The following is a 22,179-nucleotide window of genomic DNA, read 5'->3' as shown; positions in this document are numbered from 1 at the left end:
GAGGATATGGAATTGGAGGGGTTCTTGACGTCACTGTTGACGGTGGTTCTTCTTGAGTTGTTTCTTTTCCCTCCATCACTCTTGGCTTCTCGATTACCGTGCTTCTCTTCTCTTTTCGTGGGGCTTCCTCCAATTGTCTCCCATTCCTTAAACTTACAGCGTTGCACTGCTCGATGTTGCTCTTTCGAGGATCTTCCGTATTCGACGGCAGTGCTCTCGATGGCCTCGCGGTTAGCTGGGTTGCAAGTTGACCCATTTGTGTTTCCAAATTTCGGATGGAGGCTTGGGTGGTTGTCATAAATTGCGCCAAGATATTTGCGAGATCTCCACCTTGAGGTTGAGCTTGAGGTGGTGCTTGCCTTTGTCCTTGCTGATTTCCTCCCCATCCAAAGTTGGGGTGATCTTTCCATCCCGGATTATAGGTGTTGGAGTACGGGTTCCTCTGTTGTCGGTTGGTGTCATTCACGTAATTTAGAGACTCCGTTTCTTCTAAGCACTGGTTGGGACCGTTGATTGCATGGACTTGCTGAGTCTGCAAAGCTGCTACTTGCTTTGATAGCTTTTCTAACTGGGCGGTGATTGCGGTGACCCCGTCCAATTCCAAAATTCCTCCCGTCTTGACTGCTCCTCTATTCGACCGGTCCGATGCCCGCATGTATTTATTTCTAGCGATTCGCTCCAAGAGTTCGTATGCTTCGTCGTAAGTTAAACTCATGAACATTCCGCCAACTGCAATCCATCGTAAAATATTTGCAGTTGGCGCCACTCTTGAAGTCCGTGATTCGGGCACCTCTTTACAAACAGCTTGAACCGCTCCCACGTCTCGAATAATGCTTCACCGGCTTCTTCTATGAAGTTTTGAATTTCTCTTCGGATTCTCTCAGTTTTTGTTGGGGAGTTGTATGTGTTCATGAAGAGTTGTGCTAGCTGGGGCCAAGACGAGATGGAGTGCGGCGCTCGAGTTTGTAGCCATTCCCGGGCTGCTCCTTGTAAAGAGTGCTTGAACAGGCGGAGTTGCAGTGCTTCGGGTGATACTCCGTTCATCTTGTGCAAATCACACGTTTCGAGGAAGTTGACCAAGTGGAGATGTGGGTCTTCATGAGCCAATCCGCTGAATAACCCATTGTTTTGGAGCATCGTGAGGAGTCCCGCTCGAATCTCGAAATTGTTGGCTTCAATGGGGGGCTGCTGGATGCTCGATTGGAACCCATTGAGTGTTGGAACGGTGTACTCATGCAGTGCTCGTTGACGCGGTGGTGGATTAATTAGCTGGCGTTGCTCTTGCTCATTGACGACTTCCCCTACCGCATTCGGTAGGCGCCCTTGGTCATCTCCCCTACGATTGATCTCTTCTTCCATCATTGTGGTAGCGTTTTAAGCTAACCGTTGATTTCTCATGGCTTGCCTAAACGTTCGCTCAATTTCGGGATCAAGAGGTAGCAGGTTCGTGTCGTGTCCTCTTCGCATAAAAAGTACCTAGAACAAAATAATCAAAATAAAATATGCAGATAAAATAATTAAATAAAATAAATAAAATGGCTGAAGTAAGAAAAATTGCTCAAATTTAATATTAGAATAAATAGATAATTTAGCCGTATTCCCTGGCAACGGCGCCAAAAACTTGTTGGGTGCTAAATACCTAACACGCAAGTGCACGTATCGCAAACAAGTAGTAAAAGTGGACTCGTGAGAGTCGGATGTCGATCCCACAGGGAATACTCAAATTATCTAATCTTAAGTACCAAATTCTAACAACTATGATTTTTATCCAGCCTACGCAAGTTTGTCAAATTAAATCAATTAAACAATTAAACTAATTAAGAACGCAAGTAATCACGAGAAAATATCAATTAAAACGGACCTAGGATTTTATCTTCCCCCTATGCAAGAATTGCTCACCCAAAACCCCTCAATTATGAAATATATGATTCATGATTATTAACCCGAGACACTAAATTACTCATAAACCGCTGTCGCGTGTATTATGAGTCTATTATTCATAAACAGTTCACTATATGTCTATGCAAACCGATTAAGAATAAAGCATTAACTAACAAGTCTCGTAAATGGCTACCTAAGGTGATATATGTATGTCTACGACACCACATGCAATTGACACACTCATCCGGTGAAAACTACTCGAAGGCTCTTATACTTACCGTCTAATTATCAAAATAGCTCTGTCGAGTCAATCCCAATAATCACAGATAAAGCACATAAATTGATCAAGTTCATGCACTAACAATCATAACAAGTATAAGAAATAATCATAAAATCATAATTACATAATCTCAAGAAAACGAGTTCACAATCCCCACATAGGGTTTCAATAAAATCCTAGATTAAAAACTTAGCTACTCGTGTTCTCTACGAAAAACATAATAAAAACATAAAAAGAATAGATTAAGAAAAGATAGATAAAAGAAGAATTGTGATGAAGAGTTGTCAATTCTCCGTCTTCGATTCTTCGTTCTCTCACTCCTCTCGCTCCAAGGTTGTGTCCAAAAGTCCTCTAATTCGTGCTTGGTTTGGGTTTAAATAGACGTCCCAACTTGGTAGATGATTTTACGTTTCCTTGTGTGATGAAAAGTCCAAAATTTTCTTTAGCGTGTTTTGGCACGGCCGCGCGAAAATCAGTGCAATTCTCACACGGCCGCGCGAGAATCGCCGAAACCTTCTGCCCAATTTCTTCATTTGGCACGGCCGTCCCATGTTTAGGTGTAAATTTGGGACGGCCGTCCCGTGCCAATTTCTTCAGATTTTTGATTATTTCAATTTTGGCCCATATTTTCTCCAAAATTGCAGTTTTGACCCCAAACTTTTCCAATTCTTCCAGTTGTACCTAAAATACAATAAATCAACTTTTGAAGCACCAATTATCGTTAAATCACACCAAAAGCTCAAATAAAAAGGTACGATAAATTGTAAAAAAATACACTTAACAGTTAGTATCCACACAAGAACAATATTATTTCCTGAATTGCTTCTGATTAGTAGCATCAATTATGTAAAATTGCGCCTTTTACATTTGGGGTCTTTACAAATAAGCATATCAATGGGTACTTATTCATAAAGAGATTCAAACAATAAACTCATTTACAAATAAGTCCACACATGGTCCAGATTTTTGTAAAAGACCAAAATCTGGAATCCGGCGGCAGAAAAAAACAGACCGGAAAAAAAAAAAGAAAAAAACAATTCAACGCCGAAAATCGGCGAAAAAAATCGGAAAAAAGAAAAAGAAAAAAAAAAAGAAAAAAAATCGAAAATTGAAAAAAAAAGTTTTTGAAAAATTGGATTTTTGTGGACAAAATTGATTAAATTGGGGTTACAATTAAAAATTGAATATAAAGGGTTGGGGGTAATATTGTCATATACATGAATGTTTCCTTTATTTATAATAAATATTAAAGGGATGGTCTTATTGGTGAAAGAGATATAACCCATAAACCTAGAATAATAAAGATGATTGGTTAGGGATCTATGTACAAAAAACCGTTTACATTTATTAGGGAAAATTACAGTTCATGTCCCTAAACTTTACAACTAAAATGATTTATGTCCTCAAATATTTCAATCCACGAAATATGTCCTTTAACTTGCCACTTTTGATCACTTTATGTTCTGCCGTTAATGTCGGCAGCTAACTTCGACGGAAGTAGCACGTGTGGCTCACGTGACGTCTATGTGGCCGTTATATGTCGAGCTGGACAACACTCAGTGTCTACTTGGCCGATGAAACTGATGTGGAGCGACACGTCAATCTCCTCCCCTATTTCTATTCTAAAATCCCTAATTCACCATACGCAATGAACCAGTAAATCCAACATCTAACATCCCATTTTGAATCCTTCAATTGAGGTGAAATTCAAAAATAGCAGAATCGTCTTCTCAAGTTTTTGAATGTTCGTGTAGTTAAAGCGTATTATTTAGGTGTTTGAGGAAGGAAAAAATCGAGAAAAAAAAATAGCAAAAAACAAAAATTAGACAAAACAAAAATCCCCTTTTCACATAATTTAAACAACTTAGCTACAAAGTTAAAGATATTTACTATTGTTTGGAGTCCACTGAAGGCCGGATTCACTCTTTCTTGACATTTTCTTCTCCAGAAATCACAAAAAACAGCGCGGCGTCTAAGAAGGGAAAAACTCTTCAAATTTGAGAATGTTTGGATTTTTTTATGGGTTTATGACTTCGAGTTTGGTATGGGTTCGAGCAAGAATGCAGATTGGATTGAAAATTTGGGAGTGGGTTGAGGAGATTAAAATAGTGAAGTGTGGAAAAATTAGGGTTTATGGGAATGAAGGTTGAACTGTGAATTGGTAAATTTGGGAGAGTAAGTTAAAGGGAATTAGTATATTGGTGTGCCAGATCAATATTTAATATTCAATATATTATTCCACGTCACATTTAATGGCCACATAGACGTCACGTGAGCCACACGTGCTATTTCCGTCGAAGTTAGCGACCGGCATTAACGGCAGAACATAAAGTGATCCAAAGTGACAAGTTAAAGGACAAATTTCGTGGATTGAAATATTTGTGGATATAAATCATTTTAGTGATAAAGTTTAGGGAAATAAACTGTAATTTTCCCACATTTATTACAAGAATGACCTTTCGAATAAATCAAGGAAATATCCGAAACATAAGTTTCAATGACAACCCAACAAAGAAAAACAAAAAACACAAAAAAGGGAAAATATCAAATCATGAATACAACTAACTCTCTTTGAGATTCTGCAATGTTTGCCGAATAGAAAATCTTCATCTTTGGTTGGAATTTATTCTTATTCCCGTCACTTGCTGTGAATAAAATAAAGGCTTAAATACAAAAACACCAATGTACTATGAACTTTGTATCATATACCCCATGTACTATACATAAATAACAAAACCCCCCTCAGAGGAAATTAAATTTTATGTCCCTAAACTTTAACACTAAAACGACTTATGTCCTCAAATATTTCAATCCACAAAATATGTCCTGGAATTTGCCACATTTGATCAATTTATGTTCTGCCGTTACGTCGTCAGCCAACTTCGACGGAAATTGCACATGTGGCTCACGAGACATCTATCTTGCCATTAAACGTGGTGTGGAATAACATATGGCATTGAAATGTTGATATGGCAACCAAATGTACTAATTTCCCCTCACATTTCTACCTCACTCTTCCCAACTCACACTTCATGCTTCATCTCAGAAACCTTAGTCATCCAATTCTAAAATATCTTTCAATCTCCTCAACCCACTCCCAAATTTCCAATCTAATATGCATTCTTGATAGAATCCATGCCAAACTCGAAGTTATAAACCCATAAAAAAATCCAGACAGTCTCACATTGCGAGAGTTCTTCCCTTATGAGACGCCGCGTTGCTGTGGGCGAAATCAAAACTACCACAAACCTCCCAAAATTCCAAAATTGAAGTTGAAAGATATTAACTTTGAAAAAACTTACTCAAACATTATATATATATATATATATATATATATATATATATATATATATATATATATATATATATATATATATATATATATATATATATATATATATATATATATATATATATATATATATATATATATATATATATATATATATATATATATATATATATATATATATATATATATATATATATATATATGACGAAAATACTACTACTCAAACATAGTCCGAGGACATAAATTTTGGTATTTATATTTTATTCTGTTAATTTTTCTAAATAAAACTTTTTATTTTTTTCATTTGATCAGTTTCTTCATTTTTTTCTTAAATGTCTTCTGGTAGTTTAAACATCCTAAGATTACGAACATCTGTATAATCCTATATTCCTATGATTGTTGAGAATTGGAACCACCGGAAGTCATTTAAGAAAAAAATGAAGAAATTCAAAATGAAAAAGATAAAGTTTTTATTCAGAAAAAAAAAATCTAAGCAATTACATGTTTTGGAGAAAAATAAATAAAAATATTAAAATTTCCCAAGTAAAATGGACCGAAGATATTTAAAAAATATAGTGGAAAATGGCTCAAACAAACCCTCATATTTATAGGCTTAACAGGGGTATTTTCGTCAGATTTTGGAAAAACATATAATAGTAGGGGGGGGTTTTGTGTTTATGTGTAGTACAGGGGGGGCTATATGATACAAAGTCCATAGTACAGGGGTGTTTTTGTATTTAACCTAAAATAAATCAAAAACCTATGTTGTGTCCAATTCTAAGAAAGGCGAGCTTATGATTTATGCATGTAAAAACTCTAACCGAAGAATTTCCACATAAAAAATTGAAGTTTTCAATTGAGTCGTGTGCCGACTCAATCTGAACGGCTATTCTCTGTAGCTTGGGGATTCTTGAAAGCATTTCCTGGGTATAAATGTGAACTGTGAACACTCACACATGAAAGTGTTAGAAGATTCTCAAGGACAAGATGAGAATCACTTGGTAGAGGAGCAGGCAGGTCAAAGCCCATACAATATAGTTGTCTTAGTTTATGCATGTTCCATATCTCCATAGGCGGGAAAATTAGAGTTTATGTCCCTAAACTTTACCACTAAAATGATTTATGTCCTCAAATATTTCAATCCACGAAATATGTCCTTTAACTTGCCACTTTTGATCACTTTACGTTTTGCCGTTAACGCCGGCAGCTAACTTCGAAGGAAATAGCACGTGTGGCTCACGTGACGTCTATGTGGCCGTTAAATGTCGAGCTGGACAATACCCAATGTCTACTTGGCCGATGAAACGTGATGTGGAGCGACACGTCAATCTCCTCCCCTATTTCTATTCTAAAATCCCTAATTCGACATATCCCCAATGAACCCGTAAATCCAACCTCTAAAATCTCATTTCGAATCATTCAATTGAGGTAAAATTAGAAAATAGCATAATCGGCTTCTCAAGTTTTTGAATGTCCGTGTAGTTAAAGCGTATTATTTAGGTGTTTCAAGAAGAAAAAAAATCAGCAAAAAAGAAAAGCAAAAAAACAAAAATCACATTTTCACGTAATTTAATAATATAGCTACAAAGTTAAGGATACTTACTGTAGTTTGGAGTCCACTGTAGGCCACATTCACTCTTTCTTGATATTTCCTTCTCCAGAAATCACCCAAAGCAGTGTGGCGTCTCAGAAGGGTAAAACTCTTCAAATGTGAGAATGTTTGAATTTTTTTTATGGGTTTATGACTCCGAATTTGGTATGGGTTCGACCAAGAATGTGGATTGGATTGGAAATTTGGGAGTGGGTTGAAATTGTGAAGTGTGGAAAAATTAGGGTTTATGGGAATGAAACTGTTAATTGTTGGGAGAGTGAGTTAGAGGGAATTAGTATATTCGTGTGTCATGTCAACATTTAATATTCAATATATTATTCCACATCACATTTAACAGCCACATAGACGTCATGTGAGCCACGCGTGCTATTTCTGTCGAAGTTAGCCGCCGGAGTTAACGGCATAACATAAAGTGATCAAAAGTGGCAAGTTGAGGGACACATTTCGTGGATTGAAATATTTAAGGACATAAATCATTTTAGTGGTAAAATTTAGGGACATAAACTGTAATTTTCCCCTCCGTAGGCAGATAAACCGGACCATTATTTGACAATTTGATGTTATGATACGGATCGAAAATCAAGACTTCGAGATTCAAAAGTCTGGATATGGAGTTGGGGAGCTCTCAGGTGATTGCAAAGTACGTTATGTGAAGTAATGCAAGTCGTTGTTGATGTGGGAAGTCATACAAGCATATTGCAAGTGCATCTTGTATCTTGAGCAATCTAAAATATGAGGGCAACAATACTGGATTGTTGTTTTGGACCGCAACAATACGATGACGCAACTTCCACTTTCGTTATTCGGAAAACATCTATGTTCTAGATAATCCCAGACACAAGCATCAATCCTTACGTCATCTAAGACAATTAGATACCTTTGAGTGGATAAAGCCACCGACAATAGCTTCTTCGGATAATCCTTGTCTACGTGAAGTAGTTTATCGAAAGGGATGATGATGCCAAGTTGATAGAGAACAAGCCACATAATTTCTTCAGATCGATTTGTACAACATCTTTGACTCGTCTTTCGGAAGAATCCGCATGCATCATCAACTCTCTTGTTGGTTGGAAGGTCCTCGATTGTTTCAAGAAATGAATCCAAGTTAGGAAGCTCGTTATCGATTAACCAATCTTTCTCCGAGTCGGAAAGAAGAAGATTTTTGGATTTCGAAATGCGATCCATTGTCTTCTTAAGGGAAAAGTACAGCTGCATAAGCCACTTTGTAAATCCTCTCTCTCTCTCTCTCTCTGAAAATACAAAAAGCTCAATTTGATAACATTTTCGCCGGTTTCCGGCGGTCTCCGGCGTTGAATTTTTTTAGTATTTTTTTGATTTTTTTTTGTTTGGTTTGTTTTTGTTTTTCTACGTTCGCCGCTAAACGTTGACCGTAATTGTGTTGTCATTGATAGTAAAATAACGTAATTATACTGTCAATGATATTGATGTGTTTATTTTACCGTGTTTAACAGTAATATTGCTGTTTAAACGAACAAAAAAAGAAAAACAAATTCAAAAAAGTCAACGCCGGAATCCGGCGGGAAAAAAAAAGTTTTTGAAAAAAAAATTTTTGGGTCGAATTGAAGTTAAATTAAGTTAAGGATGAAATTGGAGCATATTAAAGTATGAGGGATTATTTTAGTGCTTTACAAAAATCTGGACCATGTGTGGACTTATTGGTAAAAGAGATTTTTTGTCTGGATCTCTTTATGAATAAGTATCCGTTGATGGGCTTATTTATAATATGCTCTTTAAATAATACAAAGTTTTATATATTACGAAAGGTTACCAAACATAGCCAACGAATTTGTTATTTATTAATCTCGAAACTTCAGTTTTGAGATTGTGATTTTAATGCAGATCATAAGAGTAAGCTAATAACAAATATTGGATGCTTCAGTCATATTAAAAGTCTTCCGTATGCATTTTGAGTGGGATGCCCATTTTTCCAAACTAGTATTTTGTAATAAAATATAGGGTGAATTACAGTTGGCACCCCTGTACTATAAAAAAGGTCGCATTCACCCCCTTATTATAAAAAACTACAAAAACTCCCTAATTTTAACAGTCCATGTTCAGAAACTTGACAGCATTAAAAATTACAATGAATTTACTTTTATATCCTCACATGTTAATAAAATTTATTCCATATTTTTTCTTCTCCAAATTGTTGTTCATCTTCCCCTCTCTTCGTACACAAACCAAACCTATTGCCTACTGATGCGGTCAACAATAAGTTAACTCGAATCACCTCAAATTAAACCTGCAACGAATATTCAAGAATCGATACGGTCTTGTGATGATCTTCTTCAATTTGATGGATTAGGCGTTTCCTGCGTAAGAAAAATATACGTTAGGGTGCCGGAGCTTGGTTCCGGCGAAAACCCTCCGATGCTTAAGTTAGTCCAGATTCCAAGAGAAGAATATCAGAGAAAATATCATAAGAAAATATTCTAATGCCTATCGAATAAAAATTACCTTTTCTCAATAAACGTAAAGCATTTATATACGGAATCTTACTATGGGCCTGGAATGTGATCTTGGGCTTTTAATTGATAATTGGGCTCAAATATTATAGTTATAATTTTTGGGCCTCATCATATTTTTGGTCCGTGTACATCACCTACATACCAGACTTTTTATTTCTCCCACCGCCACCACCCGACCATCCACAACCAAAATCTTGAAACCCGAGAAGAAGATGATCGGTTTTACCACCCCACCACCGATCCCCCTATCGAAACAATACACCATCACGCCATGGGTACGGCGGATGAAGACGCGTCGCCGCCGCCGCTAACTTCCGATTTCGTGGATAAAGACGCGTCACAACAACATGTTACAACAAAATATGTATATTGCGACGTTTTGTTAGGGACACTTTCTTATAAAAGTCTCAAATGTTATTTCTTGGGACACTTCACAAGTTTATCTTATTTATTAAATATTTAGAGACACTTATAGCTCAAATATAGAGACATTTTGTTTTTCTCGGCCTCTAATTGTAACATATTAAAACACTCAACAAATTACTTATTTATAAAATTCTTATTAACTCAAATTTATTTTAGGGTGATGTGGCGGTTCCTTTTATTTTTAGTTTTTTGGAAGCATGGGCTAATCCGTATGAAAGTTCTCATGTAATGATTAGTATTCATTATTCAAGCCCTAACCCCTAATTTATAATTGTATTTACAGATTCAGAAATCCCTATTTTAGTATAAGTTAGGAAGTTATAAACAATTTAATTTCTAATTGCCCAGGACTTCTGCGCAAGTAGAAGGTGGCATTGGCAAAAGCCCTTTTGCTTCCCAGTCTTTGTATTTCCTAAACAACTAGGGTAATGATCACGGAAATTTGATATTAGGAGTTAAAAATAAGTTATAGTGATTTTGAAATATCTTTTACTGTTCTTGTATTACATTCTTGGTTAATGAATTTTAATTTATGAACTGCTTAGATGAATTTTCTGACAATTATTTTATGATTAAAATAATGGATCTTTGATAGAACAATTGGCAAGGCTCTACCTAGAATGAGAATATGTACGGTATGCAACTTTCGAGCAACTTCTCTGTGACCCATTATTAGATCCTTTGAAATAAGATAGTCAATTTGTTAGTAAATAAGTATGTAGTGGTGCAATTTTGGTTTTTGTAGGATACATGGAGTTAGGGGGAGCGAAGTCTACTGGTTTCCCATTAAGTTGTTTCCTAGCAATCATATACATGTATTAACTTTGAGCTTATTCATGGGCCATTTTTCATCTTCATCAAATTTTGTAAAAACATGTAGATTATTTTCAGTATTTCTATGTTGGGGCTAGCATTCTGATTTCGTACCTTCAGAGTTTTCTTGAAATCTTATTTCTTTTTATTTTTGCAGGAGTAGCAATCTTGCATCAGCTCTATCATTATTATCATTACGTAAGTTAGTAGTTTAAGGATATAAGATATTAATTTTGATGCCTATGTCATGCTCTGCACAAATCTTGGTCGGATAAACTCTTTATCATCTTCTCTATGTTGTTTTCATATTTATGTATTTCTTTTTGTTTTTGGTTTTTTTGGCAGGAAGTTGCTAATTGGAGTGCATACTATTTCTATTCCAGGTTTTACTTAACCTTTACAAGAGCAAACAGAATATTTTCCTAACAAGTCTTGCAGAAGCCGTGAAGGTTCGTTGCATTGCAGTTACTTCCTTATGGAGTTCCTGTTACTTTTACTTGTTAGATGTGTTTTGTGTGTAGTGTGTTAAATATCTTCGAAGACTCTAGATCAAGTAATAACATTCGGATGATATATCATGATTATGTATTCATGTAAATATTGTTTGATCTTTTATAATTTATTTATATGATATATATATAGTTATAATAAAAAAAATTCAAAAATAAACAATAAATTGCAATTATATATATATATATATATATATATATATATATATATATATATATATATATATATATATATATATATATATATATATATATATATATATATATATATATATATATATATATATATATAATATATATAATATTAATATGTTCTTTTTATATTATTTTTATAATATTTTATGTTATTTTCCATTATTTAAATAAAAAAAAAAAAAACAAAGCTCGTGAGCTCACGAACAACTAAAAAAAGTTCGAGCTCGAGCTTTTTTCGAGCCGGTTCATTGAGCTCACGAGCGGCTCAGCTCGTTTATCACCCCTAACTGTGAGCATGTCTTATAAAATAAGTAGAAAAAGTAATCCGGAATTAAAATGGTTCACAAATCCCACACAAGGTTCGAATAAAATCTTGAAACAAAAGGGTTTAGCTACTCATAATTGCTCTAAAAACAAAAATATAATTCATAAATCATAAGACAAGGAATTAAAACTATGCTTGAATCTTCGATTGTCTTCGTCTTCGCTCTTTATTCTTTGCTCCAAGATTGCGTAATTAGGGTTCAATTTATGTGCTTGATAATGCTCTTTATATAGTGCCAAGACTTGGTTGAAAAGGGGGAGTTTCCTTGCTTGATTGAAAATTCCAAACTGTGCCAAACGTGGGTTCGGATGGCCGTGCCGTCCGAATTGTAGTGTAAGATATCGGATGGCCGTCTTAAACAGCATAACTCAATTGCTCCTCTTGAACATCTCGGATGGCTATCTCAACTTTAAAGGAATAATCGAGACAACCGTCTCAATATAAGTGGCTGCCTCTTCTCAACCTTAAAGGAATAAGCGTCTCAATATTGAATAAAATCTCACAAAAGTCCTCATAAAAGAGTATAATCGAGTGTAAAATATACACTCAACAAAACTCTAACCAATTTCAACATAAATGAAATGACATCTACAGGTTAAAACTACCTCTTCAGAAATATTTGTTTTTTCCTTTTTTTTTTTACTTTACTGACAAGTGTTTTTACCATTGAATGGTTAGTGTAGTACACCGACAAAAAAATAGTTTACAATTAAGGTGAGGGGAATACGTAATAATATTCAACTATATGAAAGCAAATTTCAAAAAGAACATAGTCAAAGGAGTTAATTGCAAATATCACCCCTATGTAATCTATAATTGCCAAATACCCCCGTAAAAAAACAACTCGCTTATGCCCCCCTTTGTTAACATTTTCGAAGCAAACTGCACCTTTTTTAATTTTAAGTTTTGACTGAAGGTAAAAGGACTGAGATGTCCTAGGGTTTTTTCAGCAATTAGTACATGATAATTGATTTTAATTACACCAAATTTTATATAAAATAAAATTATTTTGTAATTACAAAAAGTAAAAAATATATAAACAAGAATTAAAATATATTGTAATATTAAATTTTTTTACATGTGTTGTAATTTTGTCTTTTACATTACTCAAAAAAAATTGTATTTTACATTTTATATTAAAATAATGATAACCATGAACAAAAAAAAATCAAAAGAAAAAAAAAAGTAAAAAAATCACGCCTCCTTCCTATTTGCCTTTCATATTCATCCCCATGAATGGATTGCCACTCGCGCATTTTCTTCACAAATGGTATGATGCATTCACTTCCATATTCTCCCAAGGCAATCCACATCCACTCAGGCTTATCTTGATAATGTTCATAGGAAAATTCGGAACTGAAATAACAATTTGAGAGCTCAAATTAGGATTTACGACGACATATTTGAATGACTCAAATTCCTCATAGAGAGGGGCAACATGACTGAAAAAACTGAAGGTTTCAATTGAGTTGTGTGTCGACTGATAAGTGCTCATTTTGCATGATTTTCACTTATCAATTCTTCGAGTTTTGGTCTTCGTTCGTCCGAGTTTTCGGCTTTATTTGTATATATTATGTTGTTTCTTGTTTTATTTCTCACTACTAGAAAATCATGATTTAGCAACGCCAGCTAGCAACGAACAAAACAATCCGTTGCTAAATAAGTAATTAGCGACGGGATTAGCGACGTAAGACAAAATCGTCCCATTGCTTATGGAGTTTCAGTGCTAGCAACAGATATTAGAGACGGATAATAAATCCGTTGCTAAAATAAATATTTAGTGACATAATTCAGTGATGGATAATAAACTGTTACTAAAGATAAATGTTAGCATCATATGTAGAGACAGATTGAAGGACCTGTTGCTAAAATGGGTATTTAGGATTGCTGTTTTTAAATTTAAAATGGGTATTTTGTACTGTTATCATTTAATTATTATTATGTGTTTTTTTTACTTTTTTTATTTAATTATTTTAATTAATATTATTTATATATATTTATTTTAATAATTGTATTGTAATTAACTATTAAAAGTGATGAAATAAATTATATGTATAAAAACTTATATCATTTGTTACCTAAATGATTAGGCAGAAAACAAACACAACGTGTTTACTCTTTTATCCATTATTTAATTAAAGTTATAGTATTAAATATTTAAATATTTATGTATAACAATAACTGCACTAGATTTATAATAAAATATTAATAAATATTCGGAAAGATGTATAATTTAAAGAAAAAATGTCCAAACCCCAAACAACAGCGGAAGCAAAATCCACAGCCGAAGCCCTAATTTTTACGGAGGATTCTCTCGATATGTCGAGAGTGGTCCAGTCGAAAAATGATTTCTGCAGCAAATATGTAATTTCAAGGTAAATTTCATTCTTAAGTTTTCCTCAATATTTCTCTTTCTTTTTAAAAGGTTTTCTCTTCAGTGGAAATGAACGAGTTTTTCTCCAAATCCCTAATGTGAATGTAAATTTCAGTTCTTAATTTTTTTTCGGATATTTCTCCATAGTTCTCTGTCAAGTACGATTTTTGAGTTATCTTATGAAAACGCTAGCACTTGTCCGGTTGCCCTTTCGAATCTTCATTGATCTTGAACTTCTAATATTTCAAAAGAACAATTTTTGCAGGGATCTGGTTAATTTATGATTTTTTACTGTGCTTATCCGATATGTTTTGAATTATTTCTTTCGCTCGTGGGTGCATATAATATATTCTTTAAATTGTTTTGCTTTTGGTAAATTAATGAATTGGCGAATGTTATTTGAATTTTCATTCGATTGTCTTTTGAACATGATAATGGATTTGTTTGTTTATGTGTTTTTTTGCTAGAAAATTTGGATGTTTATAGGTTTTGTTATTGTCTTTCGATATGTTTCCTTCCAATTATTTGAGTAGAAATAAAAGTTCCGGTATTTGTTCTCTTACTTATTTGAGATGGTTAGGTGTTGTAGCTATTTTGTTTGCGTGTCAATTATCTCAAGTGTTGTTCAGAGGTGCAAAATTTATTTATGAACTTGACTTTGATTAATCCTCTTGAAATCTGATTAGATATGTATAAAATAATTTGTTTGTGATGACTCATGGCTTTCATCCGTTAACTTTTTGATGACTTGTAGCATGATGCGGGAAATTGAAATAAATTCACAAACATAATCTAATGGATGGGTAAACCAACCCAATTTTTTCTCCATTAACGAGGAAAGCATTAGGATGCTTGATGGAAACAATGTTCAGAGAGTATGTTCTGTGCTCAATTGATTTCTCATCATCTCTTATCCTCTGTTTATGTTATCTTTTATGCTTGCAAAAATGATATCAAGGCAGTCTGCTATTTTTACTATTAAAAATACTTATCCACAATAATGATTTTTCAGGAAACCAAATTGAGTTGTCAATAGAGGAGAGGGGAAGATCATAAGAGGTGTAGTACTAGAACTCCAAATTCTGTACATGTGTAATGGTAAACATGTTTGGTGAGGCTTTCCCAAGTTAGAGAAAAAATTGAATTGATAATTTCTTATCTTTTGACTTTTAAAGAGAATGGTGTGAGGATAGCATAGTAAATTGAGTATATTTGCTTCTATTTATTTTACATACATGTTTTAGCTAGATGTCAGTATAGAGATTCAAATTAGATTTCATTCACTGCTCATTTTCTCAATTTGTTTTCTTGTCTCTTTAACAGTTGTTTTTCTTGATGATGTTGTGAAGCTCAAGTGCTACATTTAAAGGTAAATGTTTTACCTTACTATTTATTAGGATCAAAGTTGTCTTTTTTATTTTAAAGTCAATATTTTGATTTGATTTACTATTCAATTCGAAAATTTGTTTTGTTATCTCCTTGACAATTGTTTATGTTGCTACATTTGCAGGGAAAAGTTGTATCAGGTATGAAATATTCACTTTCTTACACAATTTGTTTTATTAGGACTTTAAGTTGTCTTTTTTAGCTTGGCGTCAATATTTAGCTAATCACATTTATCTTGTCTTGGACTACTTTTGTGTACTATGCAGCTAGTATTCAGGATGTCATCTACGTGGTACAAGTACATCACAAGCATATGTCGATTGGAGAGACTAGAGAGACGGTGTGTGTTGCACTTATAGAACAGGATTGATGTATTCTAAATTTTGACAGTGTTTCAATCTTGCTTTCAAAACAGTATTGGTACAGTTTGTAATACAAATTTGTAACATTGTATGCTGAATTTTTATATATAATTGTTATTTTTGGTATACAATATATATTAAATAGGTATCAAAATAAAAATAAATATATATATTTTTTTAATTGTTAAAATATTTTTTGCGACGGATTTAGATACGATTCAATCCCTATCTAAAGTAGCGACGGATTTGGTGATGGGTCATTCAGTTTCTACATTATCAACGGATCTGGCGACGAGTCATTCTATTGCTATAGTAGTGACGGTATCCGGCAACGGCTTATTCTGTTGCTAAAATGTAGCGACGGATTTGCGCACGTCGTCGCCAAATTTAGCGACGCGCCTTTTAGCGACAGCGTTAGAGACGATCATTATCTGTTGCTAAATCTTGATTAGTGACGGATTTTTACTTCTTGGCAACGAATTCGTCCGTTGCCAAATCATGATTTTCTAGTAGTGTCTATTTTAGATAAAGATAAACTATTTTTGCCGATTCGAGACGATTTTGGAAACGAAGCCGATAACCAAACCAAACACGTGCAAACGTGCATACTAGCAGTCTATGGCAGTGTTTGGTATTTAAAGCCTAACTCTCGCATACGACCTCCGATTGAGCTGATTCACGTGGATTTAGAAAGCCAACTTCAAAGGCTACAACTTTAGTGAAATGCATAATTGTCAAATTCGGGCTGAAAAGGGGTCAAAATGGTGTTTGAAGTTGATGCAGAGGCCAGATCGCGATCCAGCGACTCAATCTGAACAGCTATTCTCGGCAAGTTGGGGATTCTTGAGAGAACGTTAACTGTATAGCTGTGAACACTCACACCTGAGACTGTTAGAAGCTTCTCAAGCACAAGATGAGAATCATTTGAAGGAGGAGGCACTAGGCCAAAACAGCTCACTTGCGACGTTTTTTTTGGCGACGATTCCGGAATCGTCGAAGTCCATGCAGAACAGTTGCTTCAGTTTATGCATGTTCCCGATAGGTAGATAAACCGGACCATTATTCCATCACACGTGATGATGGCAAGGTACCTTAAGTGAACTAATGCAAGCAATTGATGGGGGAACTCGTACAAGCGGATTGCAAGTGCATCTAGTATCTTGAGCAATCTAAAATGCAAGGACAACAATACCAAATATGGTTGGTTTGGACTATAACAAAGAAGAGACCGGGCATTTGGAACTGATTCCATCCATTCATGTACTTGACTGAAAGCAAGAACAACATTATTGTGGACGCACAAACGCCGTTGGCTCCTCAATTTCTCTTGAGTACAATTGGTGTACTTTTTGATGATATGGAAAAACTTTTTCCCCTTAGCTTCGTTAACACATAGACTCCGAAAGGTGAAATGCAGTCTATATTAAATGAAATAAAATAATAAAAATAATTAATTAAATAAATGACAATTATAACTATCAAATGAGGGGTAATTGGCACTTTGCACCCTCGAATTACATGTTATTGGCATTTTGCATCCTTAAATTGAAAAAATAGCAGAATGCACCCTCCAATTGCTATTTCTTTGGCATTTTGCAGCCTGGTTCACCATTTGGCTAAAAAATGACCCGTTAGCTGTTTTGTGAGTTTAATAAGGGGTAAATTTTTGTTTCTTTTATTTCATCAGAAATTTTAAAACCTTTCATTATCTAATAATCTGATTCATCATTTTACCCATATTATATTTTTTTTCATTTTTAACCCATATATCCCCATCTTTTCTTTAACATGGACAACGTTTCCGGATCAAGAACTCAGTCCTAATATGCAATTTTCTTTCTTCTCCTTCTTTATATTCATAGGAGCCAAAAAGCTCCCTTTGTTTGCCCTTTGTCATTTTCAGTTATCTTTTTATTTTTTTGTTGTACACAACTTTCAAAGAAAGGGGTTGAAGATCAAATGTTGCAGAGACCGACCGACAAGAAGATCTTCTTTGAGAGAATCAATCAAAGCTCTTGAAGTGGTGGTTAAAGGCAGGAGCGGACCCAGGGGATTTTGGGTGGGGGCTGGAATAATTTTTTGGACTTAAATGGTATAAAATTTTAACTTTGGGGGCTAAAGTATATAAATTAATAAATAAATAACACAAAATATTAAAAAAAAATTGTAAAAAACATGTAAAAAAATTTTCCTCCAGTGTCAAAGGTATATATATATATATATATATATATATATATATATATACACTTCCCTGTTCATTCTTTATTTTCCAACTCAAAATATAATCATGAGTGGCAAGTTAATTATATAGTTGAAGCTATGTGGATTTTTTTCTTCTATTCGTGATATAATTTTTGCAAGAATTGAAACAGAGCTCTGTAAAATGGGAGAGGAGAATCGAACATAAATTAGATTATCAGACAGTAAATGAAAGGGTTAAGGATAGAAAATGGGGAACATGGTAAACAGATGAATCAGATTATTATACGAGGGAGGTACATTTCACATTCAACAATCATTTGATAGAATCCAATCCATCACACTTTTTTTTTTTTCCAGCCATTGCAAAAGTAAAAATTATGTAAAATTAATTACCTTTTACGTTACAAGAAAATAAATCAAGAAAATATCCAAAACATAAGTTTCAATGATCACCCAAAAAGATAAAAGAAATTTTTTTTTTTACAAAAACAGGAAAATATCAAATCATAAACAGTTTTATGGAAGCTTTGAAATTTTGCCACACTTGCCGAATAGGAATCTTCATCTTCATTTGAATAGTTGAGGCTTTTCAATCGCCGAGCAACACACGATTAGCCATTTGGAATTTATTATATTCCTGTACACACAGATAAAGAATAATCAGTCAAAACCTCTCTTCAACGTTTTCAAGGATCAAGCTTACCAAAAATTCACCGAGGAAATAGCAAAATTCACCGTGCAGCTAAGTTGAAAATCGATCAACATAGAATTGCTCTGGTAGATATATAATGGTTAATGAACTGAAAAATGTTTATAGGATGAAAGATACAATATAACTAAAACGCCACTGATTTTTTGGTATCACTCTTTAGAGTATACATCTTCGTTCTTTCGAGTTTCAAGAGCATAGATAGAATTGGTTTGGTAGAAAAACAATCCCTAAATATTTCACATAGATTTGACGACCATTAATTACCTTTATAGATCCGTACTTGAAGAACGTATTTTAGCTTCTGCACCAAAAAAGGATCGCCACTCGCGCACTTTCTTCATAAATGATGGGCTGCAATCATCTACCTCTAGTATTTCGGTGCGCTTCAATTGATCCGAGATGTTTTTCAATTTATAGCAATGCCTAACAATCACCCACCTTAAGTACGGAATGTCAAATTCCAAGTTCTCTATATCCAAGTCTTCCAACAGCAAGAAATTTAGACTGGGGAACTGTGCTGTGCTGGTTTTCCACAGAGGGCCGCAAAAGGCATACCATCGCAGTTTGAGTACTTTAAGATTCGGTAATGATGCAATCACTTCCATATTCTCCCAAGGCAATCCACATCCACTCAGGCTTATCTTCCAAATGTACCTAGGAAAGTTCGGAACTGAACGAACAATTTGAGAGCTCAAATTAGGATTTACAACGACGCATTTGAATGACACAAATTTCTTATGGACAGAGGCTAAATGACCGAAAAAACTGAAGGTTTCGGTTGAGTCGTGTGCTGACTCAATTTGAACGGCTATTCTCGTTAACTTGGGGATTCTTGAAAGGACTTCCATGGTACAACTGTGAACACTCACACCTGAAACTGTTATAAGATTCTCAAGATGAGAATCATCCGGAGGAGGTGGGAGGTCGAAGCCCTTGCAATAAAGTTGCTTCAGTTTATGCATGTTCCAGATCTCTACAGGCAGATAAACTGGACCATTATTCGACAATTTGATGTTATGATGCCGAGTGAAAATCAATACCTTGAGGTTCCAAAGTGTGGATATGGAGTTGGGGAGCTCTCTATCACACGTGATGGAAAGATACGTCAAGTGAACTAACGCAAGTAGTTGATGTGGGAACTCGTAGAAGCGGAGTGCAAGTGCATCCAGTACCTTGAGCAATCTAAAACACGAGGGCAGCAATACTGGATATTGTTGTTTTGGACCGAAACAAAGAAGAGATTGTGCATTCGGAACCAATTCCATCCATTCATGAATTTGTGTTAATGCAAGAACAACATTATTGTGAACGCACAAACGCTGCTGCCTTCTGATGTTCTCCGGAGTACAATCGGTGTATTTTTTCAGGATATGGAAAAACTTTTCACTCTTAGCTTCACTAACACATAGACTTCGAAAGGTGAAATGCAGTCTACAGTTCTTAGATCTAAACGAATTGAAAGAAGCGTGCTTTTCTCTCAAAACAACACTTTGCTGAATAAGTTGATCTAAGTAGTTTCCGGCAGTTTCTTCAATCATCAGGTCTGTATCCAGAAAGCCCTCAGAGAACCATAATTTGATGAGCTTTGATCGAGAAATCCCATAATGTTTTGGGAACACACCCATATATAGAAAGAATGGCTTTAGATCCCGAGGCAACATCATGTAACTAAAAAACAGTGCCTTTGAGAGGGGTGCATCGTCATATCTTGTGATGACGAGTGGATCGTCTTTTTCTGATAATGTCTTCCATTCTTGAAAAGATTTTCCTCGCAGATTCTGTCCAACCTGTATAATTGCTGCAGGGAGTCCTTCACAGTTCTTGGCAATCTTCTTCCCAATTTTCTCAAGTTCTCGACTGCACTTCTCCTCTCTATTACTAAATGCGGTCTGATGAAGTAGTTTCCAACTGTCGTCATCGTTGAGAAATGGTAATATAGTAAACATCTCTGTATAAATGTAGGCAATTAAACTTTGGATCTGAGATATGACGATGATGCGACTTCCTTTTCTGTTCTCTGGTAAACGACTAGGGATTAGATCAACGTCGGCATCCCATACATCGTCTAAGACAACTAGATACTTTTGAGTAGATAAAGCCTCCGACAATTGCTTCTGCAAACAATCCGTGTCTAGTTTATCCGAAGGGATGACGACGCCAAGTTCATCGAGAACACGCAGCATAATATCTTCCCACCGAGTGTAGTCTGGGCCGATGTGCAGAAATAAAGAGTGTCGAACTCTTTTACAACAAGTGGATCGTTGTAAAATTGTTTAACAAGAGTGGTCTTACCGATTCCGGTCATGCCCGCAACTGATTTAACTAAGTAATTGGGATCGAAAATCCATTTTTTTAGTGCTGTAATTTGGTCATCGAATCCCACAAGAAGATTCTGCTGTTGATTGTCGGTATTATAATATGAAGAAGCAAAATTAGAATACCTGATGCTGCAGATTTGGTCGATTGCTGTGTGAAACGAAGTAATTTCTTCTTGGACTATTCCGAGTTGTTGGGAGAGAGACAAAGCAAAACCGATGTCATCATAATCTGGATCAGACAAGTGGGAGAGGATAAGATCATGGAATATTTGGACAGCATCTATGAATCGTCTTTCATAAGCTGCCGCATCAACTTTCTTGCTGCTGGGAATCTCCTCCATTCTTTCAACAACTAAATCCATTTCATGAAGGTCTGATTGGGAAAGAAAATCATCGGATTCGGAAATGCGTTCCAGTGTCTGACGAAGGGAAGCTACAGCAGCATAAGAACCCATTTCGCACTAACACCTGTGTGTGTGTGAGAGAGAAAGTAGTAATAAGGCTCAATTTGATAAGATTTGCAGAAAAAATACTGGAGTTCATGTGGGTTGTGTTTTCTTGGGATCACTTTTGGAGTTTGACATTTTGGCTCTTCTCTTGAAAAAGAAAAATAAAAATTATACCGTACAAAACACTATTTTGGGGCTAATATTGAATTAAATATAGTTTTGGGGTTCAAAAATGATTACAAAATTTCAGTACTAATTATAATTATTTTTTTTTAGAATATTAAGTATACATAAAAAAAATTGAATAATATTTAATTTTCACAAACAAAAATGCAAAAAAAAATATATTAAAAATATAAATACATCAGAAAAAAAATTGAATAATATTTTAATTTTATTAGATATAAAAAATAATATTTAAATGTTAACAAAAAAATGCAAATATAAATAAATCAACACAGAAAAAAAATCAAAATGAAGATGCCGGCTTGGTAAAAAAATTCATTTTCCTTCTTCTTTTCTTTTTTGATTTATTTATATTTTTTCATATTTTT

General features: G+C 34.6%; 1 protein-coding gene and 2 long non-coding RNA genes across 3 annotated transcripts; 2 read left to right on the top strand and 1 right to left on the bottom strand.

The window, feature by feature from the left end:
• Positions 1-10,445: 10,445 nt before the first annotated feature.
• Positions 10,446-11,210, top strand: LOC148772703 (uncharacterized). The gene is made up of 3 exons (XR_016032574.1): positions 10,446-10,795; positions 10,951-10,991; positions 11,177-11,210. It is a non-coding gene; the product is annotated as an uncharacterized LOC148772703 (long non-coding RNA).
• Positions 11,211-14,142: 2,932 nt separating this feature from the next.
• Positions 14,143-16,018, top strand: LOC148772702 (uncharacterized). The gene is made up of 5 exons (XR_016032563.1): positions 14,143-15,071; positions 15,209-15,255; positions 15,520-15,565; positions 15,707-15,722; positions 15,849-16,018. It is a non-coding gene; the product is annotated as an uncharacterized LOC148772702 (long non-coding RNA).
• A 2,444-nt stretch (positions 16,019-18,462) lies between these two features.
• Positions 18,463-21,811, bottom strand: LOC148772701 (disease resistance protein RPH8A-like). Its single transcript, XM_088818937.1, has 2 exons — positions 19,123-21,811; positions 18,463-18,783 (listed from the first exon to the last, which is right to left on the bottom strand). Exon 1 carries the CDS (start codon positions 21,039-21,041, stop codon positions 19,125-19,127), a length of 1,917 nt encoding a protein of 638 aa, XP_088675063.1. The 5' UTR covers positions 21,042-21,811; the 3' UTR covers positions 18,463-18,783; positions 19,123-19,124.
• Positions 21,812-22,179: the final 368 nt, after the last annotated feature.

Source organism: Erythranthe guttata, chromosome 1 (genome assembly GCF_056151865.1).
Source record: "Erythranthe guttata isolate IM_541 chromosome 1, IM_541, whole genome shotgun sequence".
Taxonomy (NCBI): domain Eukaryota; kingdom Viridiplantae; phylum Streptophyta; class Magnoliopsida; order Lamiales; family Phrymaceae; genus Erythranthe; species Erythranthe guttata.
The sequence above is the reverse complement of the archived record's forward strand: the minus strand, read 5'-3'. Positions and strand labels throughout refer to the sequence as shown.